This window comes from Talpa europaea, assembly GCF_964194135.1.
Source record: "Talpa europaea genome assembly, chromosome: 6".
Classification (NCBI taxonomy): Eukaryota; Metazoa; Chordata; class Mammalia; order Eulipotyphla; family Talpidae; genus Talpa; species Talpa europaea.
The window spans coordinates 18,434,375-18,459,576 of NC_140072.1; the positions used below are offsets into that span (position 1 = coordinate 18,434,375).

Sequence of the window (25,202 nt, forward strand, 5' to 3'; positions counted from 1 at the left end):
TCTATATTGTGCATTTAAAACTTTGCAAAAAGAGTAGCACTTATGTTAACTTTTCCTTTTTTTGTTTTTAAAGGAGTACTTTTTTTTTTTAATTTTTTTTTTAATTTACACAATAGCTGGGGTACAGGCCAAAGGTGCGGGAGGAGGGAGGATTCACCAGAGAAACAGCGGGCAACAGAACAGGCAGACGGACCGAAAGCGCTGCTGAGGAGAGCAGCAGGCAAGACTGGAGAGGTCTGCCACGCCATGTGGGAATCGACCTAGCTGGCCGGGAATTGAACCTGTGAGGTCTGCCACGCCATGTGGGAATCGACCTAGCTGGCCGGGAATTGAACCTGTGCTGCAGAGGCAGCAGACAGCTTCACAGTGCTGTGCTCAACCCACTGTGCCACTGGGGAGGCCCCTATGTTAACTGTTCTTATTGCAATAAAAAGAGAGAAATAGAAGGCAAAATATTAAAAATACAAATTTTCTATTTTATGTTAAAAAGAAGGAACAGCTGTTATTTTTGTGTTGGAGGAAAGTATCCCTTTGATGGAAGGTCACATCTTAGTGTATGATTCATAAATCTAGAAATAAGCCTTTCTTCTAGTAGCTACGTTATTCATGGTTCCATGTAGAAAATAATCTTGATGAAAGTGTTATGGTTAACAATTCACTTCACTGAAGTATATAACAGGTTCTCACATATATTTTGTTATCACTAACATGTGCTGCCCTTGTTAATTGCATTATTAGGAAGGTCTTCTAGTGTATAGTCTTTTTATACTTAACAACTTTTCTGAGATGTTAAATAATTCAGGTACCATATAGTTCATCTGTTTAAAGTGATAGTATAGGGCCTCCCCGGTGGCGCAGCGGTTGAGCGCTGGGTTGCGAAACTGCGCGCGGCCTCTGCGGCGCCGGTTCGATCCCCGGCTGCTCCCCGGCCACCGGAGGAGGGTCCCACATGGCGCGCAGACCTCTCCTGCCGCCCGCTGCTCCCCTCAGCAGTGTACTTCTGTCCTTCTGCCTGTTCTGCTCCCCGCTCTGGCTCTGGTGAATTCTCTCACCCTCCCGCACTTCTGACTGTACCCAGTGCATGTATAAACAAAACAAGCAAACAAACCAGCAAACAAATAAATAAAGCATGCCTCTATAAAAAAAAAAAAAATAAATAAAGTGATAGTATATTCAAAATTTGCAACTGTCATCATAAACAATTGTAGTACATTTTCGTTATCATCAGAAGAAACCCCTGTACCCATGAGCAGTCACTCTTAACTCCTCACCCCAAGCCAGTGACCACAGATGTTCTCTCTGTCTCTATAGATTTGCCTATTCTATTTCATAGAAATAGAATCATACAGTGTGTGTTTTTTGTAGTTGGCTTCTTTCACTTAAATTAATGTTTTCTTGGTTCATCCATGTTGTAGCATATAGTATCAGTACTTTGTTATTCAACACTTTCTTTGGCAAATAACATTCCCTTGTTTGGTCAATTCACATTATTTATCCATCCATCACTTGAGGGACAATTAGATTGTTTCTAATTTTAGACTATTATGAATCACACTGCTTTAAACATTCATTTCATTTACAAATTTCTTTTATGTGCACATATATTTCCATTTATGTTTGGTATATAACTGGAAGTAGAGTTATTGATTCATATGTTCTATGTTCAAAATTTGAGAAACTGCCAGACTATTTTCTAAAGCACCATTTACATTCCCACTAATGTATGAAGGTTTCTATTTCTCACATACTTGTCCATATTTGTTATTATCTGGTTTTGATTATAGCGATTATGTTGGGTGGTATCTCATGGTTTCAATTTGCATTTCCTTGATGGCTAATGATGTTGAACATATTTTCATGTGCTTATTGGCCATTTGTGAGTCATCTTAGGAGAAATGTTTATTACACCCTTTGTTCATTTTTAAATTATTTTTTGTATTTTTGTTGTTGAAGTAAGAATTCTTTATCCTAGTTTAAAGACCCTTGTCAGATATTTCCCCTTTTCTCTAAGTAGCTTTTTACATTCTTGATCATGTATTTGGAGGTACTTTTTAATGTTGATGAAGTCCAACTTACCTGTTTTTTCTGTTGTCAGAGTCATATCTAAATCTATTGTCAAATCCAAGGCTGTGAAGATTTTTATCCCTTATCTTTTCTTCAAAACTTTCTTTGTTCTAGTTCTTACATTTAGATTCAAGGGGTTCAAGGGCCTTTTAAGTTAATTTCTTATGTACAGTGTGAGGAAAGAGCCCAACTTTATTCTTTTTTTTTTTTTAAGATTTATTTGTTTATACAAGCACTGGGTACAGTTAGAAACGTGGGAGGGTGAGAGAATTCACCAGAGCCAGAGTGGGGGAACAGAACAGGCAGAGTGACGAAATATACTGCTGAAGGGAGCAGCGGGCACGGCAGGAGAGGTCTGTCGTGCCATGTGGGACCCTTGCCGGTGGCCAGGGATTGAACCGGCGCTGCAGAGGCTGCGGGCAGCTTCGCAGCCCAGCACTCAACTATTGCACCACCAGGGGAGGCCCCCAACTTTATTCTTTTACATGTGGATATGCAGTTTTTCCAGAATAATTGTCTGAAGACTCCTTTCCTCATTGAATGATTTTGTTACCCTGGGCAAAAGCCAATTAACTAAATGTAAGAGTTTATTTTTGGACCCTTAATTCGATTTCATTGATCTATATGTCTATCTTTATGCCACTTGTTTACTGAAAGTTTTGTTGAGCAGAGGGTATTGGATTTTGTCAAATGCTTTTTCTTTGTTGAGAGATTATGTAGTTCCCCTCTATCCTTTTATTCTATTAATGTAATTTATTACATGTAATGATTTTTGGTTATTGAACCAAGCTTGCATTCCTGGCATAAATCCCACTTGATCATATTATATAATTCTGTTAATATGCTGCAAGATTTCATTTGCTAGTATTTTATTGAGTATTTTGTGTCTGTATTCATAAGTGATATTGGTCTGTTTTCTTTCTTATTATGTCTTTCTTTGTTTGAGTTTGGTTTCACAGTAATAGTTGTAAGAGTTTGTAAAGGATTGGTGTTAATTCTGCATTAAACATTTTGTAGAATCTATCAGTGAAAGCTTCTGGTCCTGGGGATTTCTTTGTGGGAAGGTTTTTGATTACTTGTTCATTCTCTTTTCTAGCTCTAGGTCTGTTCAGAGTTTCTGTTTCTTATTGGTATCACTTTTGAGAGTTTCTGTCTGTCTAGAAATTTGTCCATTTCATCTAGGTTGTCTTATTTGTTAGTATACGATTGCTCATAGTATTTTCTTTTTTTTTTTTCTTTTTTTTTTAGAGGCATGTTTTATTTATTTATTTGTTTTGTTTGTTTGTTTATACATGCACTGGGTACAGTCAGAAGCGCGGGAGGGTGAGAGAATTCACCAGAGCCAGAGCGGGGGCAGAGCAGGCAGAAGGACCGAAGTACACTGCTGAGGGGAGCAGCGGGTGGCAGGAGAGGTCTGCGCGCCATGTGGGACCCTCCTCCGGTGGCCGGGGAGCAGCCGGGGATCAAACCGGTGCCAAAGAGGCCGCGGGCAGCTTCGCAACCCAGCGCTCAACCGCTGCGCCACCGGGGAGGCCCTGCTCATAGTATTTTCTTTAATTTTTTTTAATTAAGATATAATCTTTTGGTGTTTAAACTTATTAATGCCATTGAGGATTAACAGGAACTCTTGATTCTGGTTGCTTGGAACTTGTGACCTCCAGAATCTCCATTCAGCTTCCAGCTTTCTGTCAATCTGACAATGTTTTGCCCTGCACATGAGTTAGCTTAGTCAAGGACTCAAGGAGATGCTTATTGAGATTTCTGGGGTTTATTCTCTGTGTAGGTCTCTCTTTCCTAATATTTTGCTCTACAAATTCCAGCAACCTTTTCAGGCCTACACTGATCTCTTTTTCTTCATCTCAGTAAGACTACTTTGCTTTGTTTGATTCCCACTCTCCAGGCTGCAGCCCTGAAAGTGCCACTTTGATTGTTGAGACGCCTTAGCTATTGCCATCCACTCAAAGATCACAGTTCTATGCTCCTATCGCTAAATTTTTTCTCAGTTTGTAACTTGTTATGGTGATAAGACTAGTCTTGTACTAATTTTATGCCTGCAAGCAGAAGTCTATTGCAACTTAATTTTTAAATCATTTGTATGGAACTTGACAACTATATACTCTAAATTTTATTAAGAAATGGAACAAAGAAGAATATACATAATTCTAAAGTTCTTATCAGAATCAACATCTATATGGAGACTTTGGTTATATTTGGTTTATATAGAGACTGATTTATTTATATAGACTTTGCATAGAGGAATATGTTTGATTGATGAAATATTTAGGAATAACACTGGAGAACACATACTCCTTTGTTCTCCTATCTGATAAATGATGATGGTGGAATAACAAAACCTTTTAAGATAGGAAAAGCAATATTTTGCATTGCCTTGGATTTGTAATGTACATGTTGCATAAATTATATTGGAAGTAGTTCAACTATTTTGTGATTCTAAATTTGAAAGTCAAATCTTAATTTAATTCTAAATTAGTACTATAATACCCATATCATTTTGTTGACTACATTTGTGACTTTTTAGTTCTAAATTATAGAAATGAAGTTTAATTTTCTCATATACCCTTCAACATACCTCATTGAAAATTGTGATTATATAAGGGTACATCTCTGAGTAGGAAAATATGTTGTATTTTTGGTTGCAGTCATTATGTTATGTGAGTATCTGTAACTGTCTGTAACTGGGTTCTTGATCATTTCAGAATGCTGAAGCTTGGAACAACTTATCAACTTCCTATATACGATTAAAACAAAAGTAAGTACATCAGAAAATATAAAGAACTTTGCTTTCAAATTAAGTGAACACAGTTTTCTTCAACTGATCCTGAATCATTGTGTCTTATTCTTTCTTCTTTCCTTGCCCACTCATATCTTTTGAGTTAGATTGACTTCATATACACATTTGAATTCTAAATGTATTTTATAGCTTTAAAATGTTTAATATGTAATAAAGGAATATTATTTGAACTGTCTGATATAAAACTTTTATTTCTCAATTTCATTATATGTTGGTCAACTCATTTGATAGATTCTTACTGGTTTACTTCCTCTGTGTGAGACATTATTGAGAAATGAAATATGAACCATTGTCTTTAGGGTGTGTAAGTTTAAGAAATAAAATATTATGCCATATTTTTAAAATTAATTAGCAATATAAGTAGTCTGTAGTGACTATCAAGTGAGAAAAACAAAGAGGGTTCTAGTAATAGTAATTAGTAATAGGTAGAAAGCACTTACGCTTTGCCAGTGAATCTCAGAAGAGAGAATCTCTGATGTTTAACTGTGGTTCAGAAACCTTTCTAGAAGATGCTGGACTAAAATTTGAAGGAGGGCTAGAGAGCACAGAGGAAATGGGCAAGAGGAAAGCAACCGTATGCAGAGTGACAGGAATGAAGACAGCACGTTAGGAGATACGAAATAAAATAACCCGACTCTAACTGTAGTGAGATCTACAGTGAGGGGCAAGGTTGGAAAGGTCAGTGCACTGTGCTCTGATGATCTAACTAACAAGTTGAGACACTCTTGTTGGCAATAGGAAGTAAGAGGTTTCAGTGAGGTAATGATGAAGAAAAAAGCTTTTGGGGAAGATTTATTCAGAGGCAGTACATGAGACAGTCTAGAGAGGAAACTGGAGGCTGGGAAACCAGTTAGGAGATAGCTGTTGTAACAAGCCAGTGAGGAGATAGCTAGTGGAAAAAGAAGGGGCAAATGCCAAGCACTTTGAGACAAGCAACTGCACTTACTGACTGCAGAAAGTGAAGGAAAGGGCAGAGACCATGATTGTTGTTGCTGGAGTTTTAATAAATTAATTAAAATGCCTGTATTTCCGTTTCTGCTTGACTTTATTTTCAAACTTAATTTAATTTTTCTTTGCGGATTCACAAGATATTTCTGCAGATATCATTAAATACATATTAAGTTGAGATTGTGAGATGTTTCCACTGCCCTGGGTTGACAATGTACATAAATAAAGTACTGTTTGTTCTACCATTCTCTTCAGAAAATAATATTATGTTCTTGATTGTAACTGATTGTATGAAAACACCCTAGAGACCCCTTTAGTTTAAAGCAAGGGATGAGGGAAATCCCTGTCATAGTTGTGGAATGATCTCAGTGAGTTTTTCTAGTAACACTGATAACTTGTACATAGTGAGGGTCTCTTGATACTCTGCCTTGTCTTCAAGGCCATTAATCCTAAGTATTCTGCTTTCTACCTTAGGGGTTCTTTCACATTACTCCTCAATTTCTGTTAATACTTTCTTGTCCTGTAGCACCATGAATAGGTTTTTGTGCAAAGGCAAAGCTGTAGGTCAAAGATAAATTACTCCTTTATGCTTGCCTTTTTACTCTTTCCTTTCTTTCCAACTGTTTTAGACATTGCTTTTTTTTGACTCTTGAGATTTTTACTTTAGGGTTAGATAATTGCTATTCCTCTGTAAGAATCCTGTCCAGGCCTTAAGCTCACTCTTTAAACTCTCTGTATCCCTTTATCATCTCAAGGTTCTTCCCTAAAGTACTTTTATCTCTGTTTCATCTGAATCCCTTAGGCATTGTTTCCCCACTTGTCCCTTGGGAAGTTTTTTCTTTTTCTCTGTGACTTTTACAGTGTAGTGTCACTGCTGTTGTGGACTTAGAAAGTGATTTGTGAATTGAAACTCCTTGTAAAGGAGAATTCATTGCAAAAATTTTGTGGCTCTATTTCCTAAACTCTTTTTGTGTAATTCATTTATAGCTTTCTCCTAGGATGTACAAAAATTGCTAGTTTTATTTATACTTTTAAGAATTCTAAATAGAATTTTGTTAGGCATTTGTTTTATTTTTTTTCCCCCTCAAATACCCAGGTTTTCATTTTGTTGATCATTTCTTTCTTTATATTTTGTTAGCTTGATTATTTTCGTCTTCCTTTTTTTAGAAGTATATTTTTAAGTTTCCAGGAATATGTGTATATGTGTGTATATATATTTTTTAATTGCAGAGAATTTATTGGCTTTTTGGCTTCACTTAAAACAAATACATAAACAAAAACAACCACTACAAATAAAGTAATTTGTGCTCCCTAGCCATTTTATTTATCCCTTAGCTTCTCTTTAACTTCTCTTTTATTTTTGTAAGAGGAAATCCCTTAGTAGTTCCTCTAGATAAGGGTTATTAATAAGTAGCAAATTTTTTTATTCTTCATACTCCTGAAAATGTTTGCTTTTGAATTTATTCTTGAGTGTTAAATTTAGCTGGCTATAAAATTTTAGGCTGACAGTAATTTTTTTCAGCATTTTAAAGGTGATAGTCTATTGTCTTCTGCTGTGTCTTTTATTGCCAATGAAATATCTGCTGTCCTCTAGTTATTCTGTGGTAGGTTTTAGGATTATCTTTTTTTTTTTTAAAGATTTATTTGTTTATTTATGCAAGCACTGGGTACAGTCAGAAGCGTGGGAGGGTGAGAGAATTCACCAGAGCCAGAGCGGAGACCAGAACAGGCAGACTGACTGAAATACACTGCTGAGGGGAGCAGTGGATAGCAGGAGAGGTCTGCGCACCATGTGGGACCCTCCCCCGGTGGCTGGGGATCGAACAGGCGCTGCAGAGGCTGCGGACAGCTTCACAACCCAGCGCTCAACCGCTGCGCCACCGGGGAGGCCCAGGATTATCTTTATATTCTATTTCACACAATATGTCTAGGTGTTGGTTAATCTTATAATACTCAGTAAGCAAAATACACTTTCATCGTAGAAGTTAGATTTTTGTTCAGTTCTGGAAAATGCTATTGTCTGTTCAAATATAGTGTCCTGCCATTTTTTGCATTTGCTTACTGTGGAATGTCTGTGAATTGCATGTTTAAATCTTACCTCTCATTCTTTCTTTGCTATTATTTTTTTATTTAAAATATGGATACTGTGTGAATTCCTCACCTATTTTCTTTTAGTTCATTTGTTCTCTATGTGCAGTGTAGCATTTGTTACATGTTAAGATTTTAAAATTTTTAATGTCTTTCAATTTCAAACTTTCCAGTGGTTTTTATTCTCATATTCCTGTTCTTTTTCATTTCTAGTTATTTTTGTTTTGCAGTTTCCTGCTCCCTTTAAATTTTAAAAAATTTTAAAAACTTTGCAGGGAAATTTGTCTTGGTGTTGTTTGGGTTTCTAATTCTATTTATTAACATGAAAAATTAAGGACTCACGGAAAATCTACATTAGCATTTTATGCATTTAACTATGATTTACTGATCTATGGTTTTTCATTATTATTTTCTTTAAAATGTGACCTTCAATAGAGTAAAAGCTTTCAGAACTTTACAAGAAGCTCTCAAATGCAACTATGAACACTGGCAGATCTGGGAAAACTACATTCTCACTAGTATTGATGTTGGGGAATTTTCAGAAGCCATTAAAGCTTATCATCGGCTCTTGGACTTACGAGACAAATATAAAGATATTCAGGTAGGATATTTATACTTTGTTATTTCGTTTTGCATTCAATATTAATACTTAATCATCTGATATAAATTGTTTCTTTGACTATACACAGGAAAATTATGTTAAACACATGTATAAAAAGAGTGTTTTTTCTCTGGTTCATATTCTTAGCTAAATGTAAATCCTGGCAGTCCAGGCTCAACTGTGTTCATGTAATCATAGACTGAATATTGCTATGACTGAATGTTACTATGACCGAATATTACTAGACTGAATATTACTATGACTCATTCATGAAAATCTAGTAAGTGGTTTATGTATATACAGCTTGCAAATATGAGGCATGTTGATAATTCTGGAAGCAGATGTGAGGCAGATATGAGGTGATGTTGTGTTATTTATTATTTTCAGTATCTCGTTTTATTCTATGATTTGTAATGGCTGGAGCAAACCCCATATTCACATACCATATTCGCATTTGAATGATGTAGAATGTAAGACTATAGCATTTCTTTGCAGTGTATATGAGGTGGTCCATTCTTGGTGAGATGAAGTCAACATTGGCTAACTCTAACATAATACAAAAAATACTGTACCCTTTCGGAGAATTTGGGAGACTTAAAGTCATTGTTTGACTCTAGTATGATTAAATATACAAGACCCTATAGGTTTAATTGTTATTTTAGACAATATACAAAGACAGGTGTGTCCCGGAGCTTAATGGTTTACAAAGTCTGAATGTGAAAATATAGAACTTTATTTATACTAATAAGTTTACCATGATTGTAGTGATAGATTTAGAATTATAAAGAAATTACAAAATATGATAATACGCCATTACTCATGACTTACTGTCTATACCTCAGCCATTCCAAAATTTGTCTAATGTGAGTGTTGTCTTAATAGCACCTGCCCTTGACCTGTGTGCATGCCCTTGCTTGAAGGCTTAGGTTCTGGGCCATTCACTTGAAAGGTCTGTGACTTCAAGTAGAAGCATATACCCACTTGCGGGAGCTATGTTGAAGAGACTTGAATTTTACCATTTAAAAAGGAATTCAAACATGAATAGAGAGGAAAAGCAGAATTTTAGTAAAAATATATGCATAGTCAGTCACCTGATGGTCTACCACTTGTCTTATTTTTTTTTAAATAATAGATTTTATTTTTATATTCCCCATACAATTGCAACCCCCCCATTTTGACCCCAATCCCTCCCCTCCCACCCCCCACCCCCCAAAAAGTGTCTCTGGTTCATAGTTTTTTGTTGATTTAGATTTTCACTTTCTTATAGTTATTCATTTTCCTGGTCCCTTATTTAAGTTTTCTAGATTCCTGCTATGAGTGAGACCATCCGTTATTTTTCTTTTTCTTTCTGGCTTATTTTGCTGAGCATGATCCCTTCCAGCGCCATCCATGTTGCTGCAAATTGCATGTGTTTATCTTTTGAATGCTGAGTAATATTCCATGGTGTATATGTACCACATCTTCTTGATTCAGTCATCTATTTTTGGGCATTTGGGTTGTTTCCAAAGCTTAGCTATTGTAAACAGTGCTGCTATAAACATAGGGGTGCAGGTGCTCTTTGGAATTGATGTTTCTGTGTCCTTTGGGTAAATACCTAGGAGTGGAATTGCTGGATCCTATGGAAGCTCTGTGTTTAGTAGGTCCAGAAATCTCCACACAGCTCTCCACAGTGGTTGGACCAGTTTGCACTCCCACCACTTGTCTTATTAAAACTCTCCAGTGTGTTCCCTATATTTGGCCCCTTGGCAAAGAATACTGATAAGGTTCAGAACAGATCACAGTGTATTTCTTGTTTATTTCAATAGTAACTTTTAAAAAAGAGTTTCTTTCCTAAGAAAGCATTCCGAAGCCCATTCCTAAAACCTCAAGGAGAATGCAAATAATTTACATTGGCAGTGTATTCGTTTTACACTTGAAGTAAATTCTATTCTTTCATATTTAAAAAATGTGCATAAAAAACTCATGCCCAACACACCTCATTTAGACATCACTGCTGGCTTAACTCCAGCATTCTTTGGAATTACAAACTGTCAGAGCAAGGAGGGACCTCAGAGGAGTCTGATAAAGGGCTACGTTGAATTCTCCTCCTGCTTTCCTATACTACTGGTTCTACTGCTGGCAGTGACATCTCTTCCAGAATCATCTTAAAATGTCTTCCTTTGTCAGTCTGTTCCTATTTATCTTCTATGTTATATTTCCAAGTTCTTACTAGTAGATCTGATATAACTGGTATTTCTCCTCCAAATCTATATTTTAACCCACAGTAATCCATATCAGGTATTAGTAGCAATTAATGATTGGCTTTTTTTATTTTCTCCAGATTATCCTGATTATCCTTCTACGCTTGGCAACCAAATGAATTGGTTTTATTTGTGTGTGTGTGTGTGTGTGTTTTAAAAGGGGAGACTCATTAGGAAAGGGAGAAAGAAAAAGAGAGAAACCTGCGTAGTCACAGGCGGCCAGGAGAGCTGCCTTTCTGGATTAGTTCTATATAAGGATCCCAAATGCCTAGGTCGCAGCCCCTATACAAGCACTTGGCTTGTATTTACTCTTTTAATTCTCACCTCAGCTCTGTGGGGTAGATTTGTGTTTTCATAAATTATGTTTACTCCAGAACATATGTATCTTCCTTCTTGTTTTAAGGAAACTCATGATATGAAACAATAGAACTGTTTAAAGATTGTTTTGAAAGCTGTTACTTTTATATCATAAACAGGTATAAAGTCATCAAGCTATAGCTGATTTTAGTTGACTTAGATAGGTGTGTTAAGTACTCCAAGCTACCTTGCAACTCCTGTACCATTTCCAGATTAGGACTCTCATTCTATCTTAGGATGAAAACATGTCTTGCAAATGTTTAGAATGATGCCGTTTTTGAGTATATGTAATGTATGGGGAGAGAGGTGACATTTTGTAGAACAGATTGGTAGTCAGAGTGGTAGATACCAAGGAGATAGTGGGCAAAAATAAAACGGAGTATAGTTAGTTGATTCTAAAGATAAACTTTCAGTTGTTGATTTAGCATGTTGTGTATCTAGTCAGATTCATTGGAATTGTAAAAACACATCATTAGAAATCTTTCAGAAACCTTCCCTAAGAAAGAATAAAAGAACTTAAATAATGATTTTTATTCTGGGGAATTTGGGGAAATTTTCAGTTAATACAGTTCACTTTAAACTAAAAATAGATTTTTCTTACATTTTTAATGAACAGTTGAAAAGAAAACAAAGCTTAATTAGTGTGAAGAATGATCCTATTTCATTTGATCACTTTTTTCCCCCGATTTATCCAGCTTTAGTTCTGAATGCATGGAAATATATTTTGAGCATATATTGCAGAAAAGAAAAAAAGCCTAAAAAAAAAAGTTTCTTGCATTGATTGGTATCCTTGATTTAACTTTTATCTTAGATTTTTCAGATTATTTTAGTGGTCATAGTCAGTTCCTTGCTTTGCCAGCAAATATAATAATAAGGTATTTTTTTACCCATAGCAAAATTGTATTCTGGTTTCCATTTTAAATTTCCAAGTTGGGCCTCCCTGGTGGCGCAGGCGGTTGTGCACAGTGCTGTGAAGCAGCGCTGTGAAGCTGTCAGTAGCCTTTGCAGCAGTGCGGGTTCAGTCCCTGCTGGGGAGATACCCACATGGCGTGACAGACCTCTCCTGTCTCGCCTGCTGCTCCCCTCAGCAGTGTATTTCGTCAGCCTGCCTGTTCTGTTCCCCACTCTGTCTCTGGTGAATCCTCTCACCCTCTTGCACATCTGGCCTGTACCCCGGTTCTTGTATGCATGAATAAATTAAAAAATAAAATAAACTCTCCAAATCCTGTACTTGTTAGCAGTTTTTAATTTTTATCATTCTGAACTTAGATAAAAGGTTGGTTATTAGAATTTAGTTTTAATTGTGACCAAGTAATATTTTAGTCTTTTTTTCTCCTCTAATTAGTTTTTTGTTCCTTAAAATTCAGAATATAAAACAGACCTTTTTTTTATTCAAATAAATTTTATTTTTATATTCCCCATACAATTGTAACCCCCTTATTTTGACCCCAATCCCTCCCCTCCCCTCCCCCACCCCCCATAGAGTGTCACTGGTTCATAGTTTTTTGTTGATTTTGATTTTCACTTTCTTATAGTTATTCATTTTCCTGGTCCCTTATTTAAGAACAAACCTTTTTTTTAAGATTTATTTTATTTATACAAGAACTGGGGTACAGGCCAGATGCATGGGAGGGTGAGAGGATTCACTAGAGAGAGAGCGGGGAACAGAACAGGCAGATGGACCGAAGACACTGCTGAGGGGAGCAGCGGGCGCTACAGGAGAGGTCTGCCTTGCCATGTGGGATTCTCAGTGGCTGGCCAGGATCAGTCCGGCCCTGAAGAGGCTGCGGACAGCTTCACAGCACTGCGCTCAACCACCTGTGCCACCAGGGAGACCCTAAAACAAACCTTCTTTTGCACAATATTATTTTACCTGGGTATTTATGGGTATTTCAATGGGTTCAAAATTAGTGTCTATAGGACTTCATTACCTTTAGAAACAATCAAGGGCAGCAATTGGATTTTTGAGATTTCCCTCTTCTAGCCCCTCTGCCATGGTCAGGAGAACCCAGAATGGTTTCTGTTAAGCAAAATGTTGCTTTATAAACAAGGCGCTTTGAAAAGCACAGAATGATATTAAGATGTCAGATGGTAGGGCTATTAGCTTAATTTTTACATTTGGATTTGGAGAAATATTAAGAACACAATGACTCCATAGCCAGTGATTTCCTCAGATAGAATTAGCAACTTGGCCACCTTATTTTTACTAGAGCACTTTCAGGTAGTCACATGGAGAAATAGCCACAGTGAGATAATGTGTTAATTTATTCTAGACTCTGTTAATAACCCTCTTTGAAAGTGTCATAAAATGCTGATGGCAATGTATAGGCTTTGACTTGGCTAAAATAACTTCCATAGTGACTAAGTCATCGTTGAAGGAAAGTTTTGATGGCTAGTGATGGACACAGTCAAATTTTGCTTCCTGGCATACAGCTTTCTATCTGTCATCATGTGTCCTAAAACAATTGGGGAATTTTCTAGAGTATTTTTATCTTGGCAAAATTTTTTTTTACTTTATTTGACTCTACAAGTTCAGCAATTCAGTAGCAGGTGTCTTTCAGAATAACTCTGATATTCTTATGTTTGACACTACCTGACCCCATTCTATTTTAATTTACTTTAAAATTTTTTAATGTATTTTTTCTACTTCTTTACAGATGCCATTATTGGCATTTTAATTTTTCCTGCATTGCATGTGTGAAAATTTATACCCATTTAGTACAGACAGGATAAGCTACTAATTATTCCTTATTTTTTACTGTTTGTAATCAGACAATGAATGGATAGACTGCCTTTACTACTTCCCCTCTCTTCTCTTTATGTCCTAATTCTGACTAAAGCATAGAATAGTACAATTCAGGAATGTTTTTCTATCATATTTTTATTTATCATAGAACTAATTTTCATGTTCCTGCCTAATTTGTTCCTGTTTGATTTTCCAATTTTCTACTATTATGAATAATGCTGTGAATATACTTGTAGAAAAATTGTTGTGTATATCCATGCATCTCTCTTCCTCTTTCTTTGACAACTTCGACATTCATTTTGGGAAAAGAATTTAAGTATTGCATTATTACACCCCATTTGCTGTTTATAAATGGAAGAGGAAGGGAAGAGGATTAACATGTATTGAATGCTTACTGTGTTTCTGGCACTTAACATGGATTATTGTTTTTTAGAGCTTGCAATATTTGAGATGGATAATAAATATTCCTCATTTTAAAGTAGATGAGTAGGAAATCCAGAGAGGTTACATAACTTGACCAGTAATAGAGCTAGTAGGAACTGAAGCTAGGAATCACATTTAGGCATGCTGGTTTCTTTTCTTTGTGTTATGCCTTGAAGTCTGTGGGAAGATTTATGTTAAAAAGCATATTTCCAAATCAAAAGCACATTGCAACTCAAAACCACAGTGAGATATCACTTCCTACCTGTCTGAATGTCTGTTAACAAAAAGACAGGAAATAACAAGCGTTAGCAAGGATGTGGAGAAAGGAAACCCTTATGCACTGTTATTGGTGGGTGTGTAAACTGGTACAGCCACTATAGAAAACTCTATGGAGTTTCCTCACCAAATTCAAAATAGAACTACTGTAGCCTCCAGCAATTCCACTTCTAGGTATTTATTTAAAGAATATGAAAACACTAATTCAGAAAGATACATGCACTCTTATATGTTCATTGCAGCATATTCACAATAGCCAAGATAGGGAGACAACCTAAATGTCCAATGATGGATGAATGGATAAAGAAGATGTGAGATACATACACACACACACACACACACACACGCAAAGGAATATTATTCAGTTATAAAACCTAGTGACATCTTGCCATTTGCGACAACATATATGGACCCTTGAGTATATTTTGCTAAATGAAATAAATCAGAAAGACAAATATTGTATGATCTACTTATGTGTGGAATGTTGAAAAAAAAAAAAAAACCAACGCAGAGAATGGATTGGTTGGTTGCCAGACGTGGGCAAAATGGGCCAATGGAGTCAAAAGGTATAAACTCCCAATTTTAAAACAAATATGTGATACAGCGGCATGGTAGCTATACAGTTAATAATACTGTATTCCAATTTGAAAGCTGCTAAGGAAGTAGATATTAAAATTCTCATCTCAAAAAAATTTTTTTTGAGATTCTATTGTGATGTTAATTAGACTTAGGATATCTAGTCAATGGTGACCATTTCACAATATAAGCAAGAATCAGATCATTATGTTGGACACCTGAAACTAATATAATGTTATATATAAATTATACCTCAATAAAAGTATAAAGAAGCTAAATAAATTTATACTGCAAGGAAACACATTTCCACTTCATATTAATGTGCATGTAAACTCTGTATAATAAAGAGCTTCTTTAAATTGGGGTTTAATTTACATATATTAAAATTCAAATATCTTAAATGTTAGTTTAGTGTGTTTTGACTATTATATATTCTTAAAAAACCACACCCACACAGACATGAAACGTTTTCATCACCACAAAAGTTTTCCTGTGCTCCTTTGCAGACAATTGAATCACCACCCTACCCCCAGCGGCAACTACTTTTCTGGTTTGTCACCACAATTCAATTTTGCTGCTTCTTGAATGTCATGTCAATGGAATCAAACAATATGTATTCTTTTATATTGATGTTGTTCTTCATGTGGATTTCTCTTTGGTGTTTTCTTTGGGGCAGGGGAAGGTAGTGCTGATGTGCAGTGAGACAGGTTGCCAACCTTGTTGAAGTCCTGGAACAAGCAGTGGTTGAGTATTACCTAAAAGAAAAGAGGGGAGTGAATATATATATATATATATATATATTTTTTAAATCTATTTCTGCGAAAAGGGTATTATCTCCATTTTACTGTTTTTGAAGTATCTGAGGCTCAGCAAGCTGAACTAATAAATTAAGTCTGATGATTCATAGCTAGCAGGGACAACTCAAACTTGCAGTCTGAAGGGCACCTAAAGCCCAAGCACTTTAAGATTTTTTTTTTTTTGGCTCCAGGAATGAAAAGAATATTAAATGCCTACCTTTCTGTTAACTGAGACTTGGGGAAGCCACAGGCCAGGGTTATCAGACCAGGAAACAGAGCAAGTTCTTCAGAGAGCTCCAAGTGGAGCAGGGAATTAGCCAAGCTGGGGAGGCGGAAATGGCTTCATCCCTGGCCTGGAGCCCTCCTGGAGGTTTTTGTAACTGGTCCTAAAGCAATCCTGTTCCTTCCTGCTCTGAAGACCTCCAGGGCTCAAAGGGCTAACGCCTTGTACTTTAGGCCAAGATTCTGGTGAGACTTGGCCAAAGACTTCAAAGTTAGTGTTGGAGAAGAAGATAGTTATGTTTTTCTCGTTATGAAGATTCTTCAGTATTTACAATAGAGTTGCTTCTCCTCTGTGTGAGAAAACTTCAGGGGTCACTGGTTCCCCACAATCACTCTTTGCTTGCTACACCCCAAGCGTGGTCTGTGATGGAGGCGGGAATTAAGTTAGCATAGAGAATGAAACAAAAGTTCTGTGTCACCTCAATGAACGAGGGGTGTGGAGTAGGGATTTAGAGGTCATGACGTGGAATCAGTGGTGGGTCATTGGTTTGGGTACCATGTGAGGGATTATGGGGCTGCTTATACTGATTAAAAGGAAATTCCTTTAAGCATCCAGTCTCAAAAAATATACATACAGTATTGTCTGATACACCAAATGAATTCCAAATGGACTAAATATATGCTAAATATTTTCATCTCATAACAAAATTAGGAGTCAATGTGGATACATACCAAACTCCCTGAACTTTGAAGCAATAAAAGAAAACTTGAAGGAATTTTTATGACCACATTAAAAAAATATGTGACAAAATATTTGTAACAAATAGGAAAGATAAAAAGCTAATAATGTCCTTATTATGTAAAGAGTTAACATCTGCTACAGGAATGTCATAGATAGAATAGAGAATTCAGAACCAGACTCAAGTAGGTATGAAAATTTAGTACCCGACAAGGATGGCATTTCAAATCTGAGATAAAAATAGAATATTCAGTATGTATTGGAATAGCAGGCCAAGCATTTGGAATAAAAAACTAAAGCTCTACTTCCCTCTTACACCAAAATAAATTTCAGTGGATAAAATACTGAAATTGAAATGCCTTGAGAAGTAGGATTACATTATAGGCAAGAGTCCATATAAATTCCAGAGTTAGACACCTTGGGCTTCAAGCCCACCTCTGCTAATCACTAGTTCTGTGACCTTGGGCAAGTTACTTAATCTCTCTATGCTTCAGTTTAGCAAAATGGGATTGATAAAGTACCTGCTCACAGGATTATTGTGAGGATTAAGTGAGTTAGTACGTAATGGACTTGGAACAGCCCCTGGCACGTGCAAGTGCTTTTTAAGGCTAACTGCTTTCTTCACCACCACCACTACCACTAAACCATTATTGAAAATGTGAAGCTATGAAAGATCAAAAGACAGTTTGGTAAATATTTTTATAAACTTCGAGATAGATGAAATGTTTTCAATCATGATGTAAAAGCCATACTCCACTGAGGAAAAGGTGAAGAGCTTTATATTTAAAACTTCTGCACCTGAGGAAAGGAAGATTCTTATCCGTGATTGGGGTGCTGGAGGTGTCATCCTGAGTAGGGATAGGCTGTGACAGTGACATTCTTATGGATGATTAATATAGATGCTTATAGAAGGCAGGGAAGTACCTTGGGAGAGTTTATGTTAGTGTTTTAATGTTATCATAGTCTTTTTACTTAAGATGGGTGGGTTTGTTTCCTGGGGCTGTGGTAACAAATTACCACAATTTGGTGCCTTAAAACAGCAGAAACTTACATTCTGCATTTAATTCTGGAGACTTTAAGAAGTCCAAAAATTCAGAACATATACCTTTAGTAGAAGAAAATACCAAAGATCTTTTTAAGAACTATGTACTGTGCTGGTACTATGCAGTGAAGTGCATTTTTTAATACTACAGGTGTACAGGTGGACATCTAATTTGATTTTAGCTTTTATGAAAGTATCAAACTTCCCTTGAGTCTTTTAATATTTATTTCCTTGATTCTATAATTCTATTCTTGGGATTCTAACCTAAGGAAAACTTCAGTTTGAAAAAAAATCTTCAGTACAAAAACATATTGAAGTGTTATTTATGATAATAATAACAGTGACAACACATGAAAACAGTCTTATTAATGCAGGAGAATTGTAAAATAGAAGGTCATGTATCAACCGAGGGGAATATTTTCAATCTATAGAGAGAGTATATAGGCATATGAAAAATTCTTAAGCACAATGGACAACATAAAACAGTTATATAATATTATACTTTAAAATGTGCATATAGTAAGACTTTAAAAAGACATTCACAGTAATGTTAGTGGTGCTTGTGTTGGGGATTTTGTTTTCTGTTTATGTGTGGATGTGTTTATTACAAGCTACGGAAGACAATATTGATCAGACAAGATTATTAATGAGCAAAACAAAAACAGTTCATAAAAATCTATTCAGTATACTCGTTGAATGTCAGTTCTGTGTTTCTTTAGACACTTCCATGAAGACATTCAAGGTTCTCCTTGGGTAAAAATAAAAAAGGAGGGTTCTCTCTGGGTAGATGAAGCTGTACCCTATAGGGTATAGGTGTGATCATTAGCCTGAGACATGAGGCCATTCTATTCCTCCAAAAATCAACCACCACTAGGATTTCATTCTAACCCTCAGTGCCTTTGCCTTCTTATTTCTTATTAACTCTCTTGGGGAAATTTTAATTAAAAAACTACAAAAACTAGTTTGGCTTCATTTGAGAGAAAGAAATGATAATGAAATGATTAAAGTTACTAGTATGTATATATATATATATGTATGTATACACACACACAACATACAACATACATATATATACAGTTAAAAACCCATTTCCTCAAGAATTGTTCCAGGTCAAATTCTTAAATTTTAATATGCTACCCATCAGCCACTTATTGCATATTTAGTATAGTTTTAATTAGTTACTGATGAGTGAAATAATCATAACAATTTACCCATTTTTACCCAGTTCACAGCAGATAAAAAATTTACCTGTTTAAAACACCTTTTTTCCCCCCCTACTTTTTATATTGTAAAGGAGTATAATGTTGATAAATTTCATAGACTGCCCAAGAGGAAATTGTGTTTTTTGGTGATTCATTTAATCAAAGACATACTAATACAACACCCGTTTTGCTCCTTTTAAGTTACAAATGTCTGTTTTCTCAAGAAGGATTAAATGTATGTTAGAAGTTATTTTTTTCAGTCAGTCTGGTAACTAGAATATTATTTTTCTCACTTATTAGTGGGAGGAAAATGGTGATATTTGTCAGTTAAAAAATTAATGGTTTTTGAAATCTGTTGCCACTCTAAAACCACTTTTTAAGATTACATTTTAGCTCCATTTATTAATATATTTTAGTAAGTCTTTTGTTCTGTTCATAGGACTTTCGTAATTGAAGGAAATAACTTTTTATTAAAATGTAGACTATATATAGAAAAATATACAGATCATTTGTAAATGTAAGAATTTTCATAAAGGAAATGCGCCTGTGTAACCAGTCCCAGAGTTGAAGCAGAAATTACCAGCACTCTCAAAGCCCTCAGAAGTCCTCTTTTAGTCACTGTCCCTGCCCCACTCACATATCACTAGGAGATAATATTTATGGAGCTAACAGTTTACAGCTCTGTGTTTGTTTTAGGGATATAGGAGCACACCTCTTCAGATATATGTTCCTGAACCACAGCTACCACCAAAGAACCCATAATCCTCCTCTATATCCCATTGTCATCCCCACTTTGCTCCTCACCCACCGCTCTCCCCTTCTGGTAGTCTCAGTTCTGCAGTCACACTTTAGGGCTGCTTGGATTGCTTTTGAAGGACATCATTGTAAAGTAAAGTCTAATAAAGGAATATTCATGTGACTGCCATTATAATGTTTAATCTTTTCCATGATTAAATGTATTCAATGTATTCATTCTTGATTTTTCTGTTTTTAAATTTTATTTTATTAAAATACTACATATATTTTTATAAGTTCAGTAGTAATATAAATCTTACAACAAAATATAAACAACTAGCTGTGATATTTCCCCTACTCCTCAAGATCCTTCTCCCCAGTAGGGGGACATTTTTTTTGCAGTTTGCATGTTTCTATACTTCATCATAATAGTTATATTCTGTTATTTCTTATTAATCAAATGCAGGTTTTATCTATTGACTTCCTATTATAGTAAACGAATATTTAACTCTCTTATACCAGCTCTTCTACTTCCCTTTCTTATCTTCCCACTATATTTAAATTTTCGGTTCAACAAATATACTGTTAGCATTATATACCTGTACATATAGTATTCAAAATGTGGGTGTTACAGGATGCTATAATGGGGGGGGGTGTTAACTTTTTGTTTTTTATGATGTTAATAATTGTGTTTGTTTTTGCATTTCTCTTGCCCTTTTGTAAACCTCTTGTCTAAAATCTTGATTCCCTCCTGCATTTCCTCCTCTCCCCCTTTTTCTTGAGAGTGCTGGTAATTTCTGAGTCACTCTAGATACAGTCACTAACCCTTCCAATTACCTAGTTCAGTGGAATCTTCCAGTCCTGCTCTTTTGTAGGCTGCTCTCCTTTTACTCTCTTCTTCCCTGACTTCTTTCATGGTTGCACTTTCTTCTACTTTTATGACCACTTCTTTTTCTGTCTTGTTAGTGCAGAGGCCTCTCTTCATCCCCTCCTCTTCAGTGCTGTGTTCCTTTAGATTTTATCCTTAGTCTGATTTTTACTCACTATAATCTCTTTAGAATATATACAGGAAAATATAAAAATATATAAAACATATAAAAATACCTGCCATGAACATGAATGACTTCTATTATCTGTTCACCCAGACTGGACTCTGTTAAGCTCCCGAGCCAGCTGCTTTACCAGCTTTTAAACATACAAATAGATAATACAAAAACAACTTTGTTACTTCTTCCACTCCTCTTTAAGCTTCTGCTCTCTTCTTGTGGTTTCTGCATATGTACTAAGTAGAGGTGCTTGTTATCTACTTACCTACAGTTCCCTTCACACCCCCTGCCCCCCAGACATACACACTTCACCTGGTTTCCTCTCTCAGATGTCAGCAGTACAGTGCTTCATTCTTATTGGCATAAAAGCCAAAGGTTTTCTCTTCTCCATTGTCACCTCATGTAGGCTAAAGTGAGATGGGATCTGGGCCAACTGTGAAATCCTAGAAAAAAGCATTTAATTAATTTAGGATACTTCCTTTGTATATTAGTTACTATGTTAATGGACCATCCCTTTCAAAACAGGTTAATCCTTGAGCACTTGAAACAAGTAGTACACATTCATGGTCACCCAACATTCTGACTTACGTATTTAAAGCCACCAGTAGAATAGTAATCTGAATTTCATTATTTTCAGATTTAAAACTACACATGTGGAATCGTAATGTGATTTTACAGGCAAAGGTAATGTAGCTTGTCCAGACAAGAATGAGAAAGCACAATTGCGTGTTCTCCTGTCCACTTTTATCAGTGTTTATAATTAGGACTAGGAGTCTGAACTTATTCCTACAAGTGTTCAGGGCCCAGTGGAGCCTCAGTTGCTTGACTGCATTTCATGCATGAATCAGAATGCTCGATGGGGAGAGCACAGTGTCACTCTGGTTGCATTTCTTTCAGCAATACCTTCTGAAAGAGGTGTGTTGATTCAGCCTTTCTTTCGAGCACAAGTCTTTATTGCTATCAGTGCTGTGTGCCAGGTACCATATTAGATGCTGTTTATACAAATGATGAAGTTTGGTTTTCTCCCTAGCGATGTCTCTTGGAAGTTTGCTGCTCCAGGTGTGCTCAGAGGACCAACAACATCGCTTGGGAGCTCCATCCAAAATCCTGCATTTCTGACAAGCTCCTGGGTGGTGCTGATGCTGTCAGTCCATGGGTCACACTGAGGAGCAGGGCCTTTGAGCACTCTCCTAGCTGTGCTTTAGATGGATCCTGTTGTCTCTGCTGTCCCTGCATCACAGAAGTGGATGGTTGAGGTTCATTTTCTCTGTCTACAGGAAGTTGCCTTGACATACACCAGCTCATATAAACATGATTTGTGCCTAATGATGTACCTGCCTTAGGGTACATCATCTATCAGATTTCATAGCATCTAGGATAGAATGTTAAAGACTGTTGAGAGCATGAAAACCAAGAATTTGCTAAATGGTGAGCAGAGGAGAAGAGATACTTTTTAGGTGCCCTACATGCCCAATACAAATGCATTAGCTATTTACCATTCACCATTTAGGAAGGGCTGGAACTTCTTTAAGCAGAATTAAAATGTTATCACAGCAGACCAGATAGAAAGTAATGAGGCCTAAGCTAAAGTCAGAGAGGCTGGATTTGGGACTCATTAAGAACATTCAGTCAATTCAATTAGACATGGCTAAAATGAGAAAGAAGAGAATCTAGGTTGCACTCAGATTCCTGGCTGTAATACTATGGGAGGAAGAGGGATCAGGGGCCTCTGTAGCAGCTGTGGGAAGATGGACTGTGAAATGCTGATGGGACATGTCTGGTAGGTATTGAGGTTTACAATTCTGGGCTCAGGAGAGGTGTCTGGCTCTGGACTTGGTGGAGTACTTGAAGCTACAGGTGTGTATCAGGTTATTCAGAGAGAGCAGAGCACTTGGTGTGAAGAGAAAGGAGCACTGAGGAGAGGACTCCATGGAAGAAGAGCCTGAAGGAGCCTGGATGCCTGGAGAGGCGGTCTGTGGACCGCTAAGGAGAGTACTTCAGGAGAACTTGACTGCTATTTTTAAAAAGTGTAAGGGTGGGGTATTCTAACAGGCTTATGAGGTTGTTTATTGTCATCTTGTTGATAATGGTTGATGGTTGCTCTTAGTTTGTCTTCTGTTTATTTATTGTATACATCTTTCTAGCTTATTGATCTCTTCTATATGTTTTTTAAGGTTCTTACAATTCTGGTCCGGGCAGTGATCGATGGGATGACCGATCGAAGTGGAGATGTCGCAACCAGCCTCAAGGGGAAGCTACAGGAGTTATTTGGCAGAGTCACTTCAAAAGTGACAAATGATGGCGAAATCTGGAGGCTGTATGCCCAGGTATATGGAAATGGGCAGAGTGAAAAGCCTGATGAAAATGAAAAAGTAAGTCCCCCTTCTTCTTTTAAACGTATATGTAGTGGATCTGCTCTTTTTTTATGGTTGGAGGAATTGCTTAATAATTTGAAAGAAAAGGTTAATATGCTTTTAATTTTGATTCATAGCCTTTAACATTGAATTGTGGACAGTTTAAGATTTGTAGGCATTCATTTCCATTATTTTTTCTTATATAATCATTCTGTTTCCTCCAAAAGGTTCTCTAAGCTGTTCCCCTATCAGAACTGCAGCAGGCAACTGGCTCTTGTTATTTATTTACTCGATACCTCTTTCTGCAGGCTCATTGCTAAAAGACTAAGGTAGACTTGGTGGGTACAAGGACAAAAGAGTGTTTAGATTTGCGATAGGGAAAAAAAGAAAGGAACAAGATAAGAACATTGGAGAAGAGCCTTTAAAGTCTAAACATAGAGTTCAAAGGTTGCTCTGCCCCTCTTCACAAGTGAGTGAACATGGGTTATATTCAAGTCATGCCTTTAGCTTCTTATCTTAGACCTTAATGGAGCCCCAGAGTTTCCCCAGATTATTTCCAAGGTTGAAATAATCGTTTTGTGTTCTTTACAAAACATCCACAACAAATCAAATTAACTCCTTGCATGAGTTTGGAATTAGCCACAATACAGCTAATCGGTAGGATTCTTAGCTGTTTTCACCTCCCTTTGTCTACCTACCTGGCTTCTGCCATGGCCTTATTAGCCCAGAGAACACATACCCGCACATACACACACACATGCACACACTCCTTTCTGACCTTCCATTTCTTCTTGATTTATGTGTTTTCTTGCATAAATGGAAGGGTACTGTGAACTCTCTGATCTGTGACTCCTCTTTCAAGAATCCACACAAGGATGGGTTGTGAAAGAGTGTTTTAAACCTCTGTGAGTTTGTACTTATCAGCAATTCTGTAGTTTTCATCAAGTGCTTTATTCTCAAAAGTAATCTCTTAAAGTCATGGTTACAAATGCTGAGGAAATATGTATGCTTTTTATAGATTTCTAAGCCTATAAAACCTTGTCTCTCTGTTTACAGAGAAGTGTCTCTGTGCAGATACATTCATGTGATTCTTTTACTTGCTTATTGCTGTGGAACATGCATCTAGTCCCCTTCTTTGATGAGAGTAATAGAGACTGCTTTGTAACACAGATCCTGGTTTTTCAAGTTGAAATTAGTTCCATATGACTTCCAGGAAACAGTTTTGCAATGTGCATTTTACTTGGTATTCTGAATGTTGGTCTTTTTTTTCCTCAGGCATTCCAGTTTCTCTCTAAGGCATACAAGTGTGACACACAGTCCAGTGGTTGGGAGAAAGATATTACATCATTTAAGGAAGTGGTTCAGAGAGCCCTAGGACTTGCACATGGTATTTGATGTAACATTTGATATTCATGGCATTTTTTTATACTCCTACTGATTAAAAAAGTATTAGTCAAAAGTAAAATTCCATTATCTATAACTTTAGATTATTTCATTGTGTCGAAATTGTCTTTAATTCAATAAGCATTTATAGATTGACTAATGTATAATAGACACTTTGGCACAATTAGAAGAAACAGGAGACTTAAACTCTCTTGGAATAAGTGACAGATATTAGAAACTTCATGTGAAATGCCTTTGTGACTGCATTTAGCCTTCACACCATCTATTGTGTTGATATATAGTTGAAATGTTACCTTTTCCTGACTCATTCTGTCCTTTCTAATGCATATTCACAAAATTTTCATAGATTTCTAGAGTACATGACAATATTCAAAGAGCTGTGGTAAATACAAAAGAGGAAATTACGATATAATACTTACCTTTGGGAAATTTCATGGGTGATATTTGAGGAGACGAATGACCTTACATATAAAGTTGTTTGCCTATATGTTGGGTAAATCTATTACACAGATTTAATTGTGGTTAATTAT

At 36.4% G+C, this 25,202-nt stretch overlaps 1 protein-coding gene across 1 annotated transcript in view; it reads left to right on the plus strand.

The window, feature by feature from the left end:
• TTC27 (tetratricopeptide repeat domain 27) overlaps positions 1–25,202 on the plus strand; it is a gene marked incomplete at both ends in the record, with an annotated part of 119,402 nt that overhangs the window by 85,795 nt on the left and 8,405 nt on the right. Inside the window, 4 exons of the mRNA XM_084234667.1 lie at positions 4,782–4,834; positions 8,348–8,513; positions 23,089–23,286; positions 24,544–24,655. Coding sequence (XP_084090793.1) covers positions 4,782–4,834; positions 8,348–8,513; positions 23,089–23,286; positions 24,544–24,655 — 529 coding nt within the window. The remainder of the gene's footprint in view (positions 1–4,781; positions 4,835–8,347; positions 8,514–23,088; positions 23,287–24,543; positions 24,656–25,202) is intronic.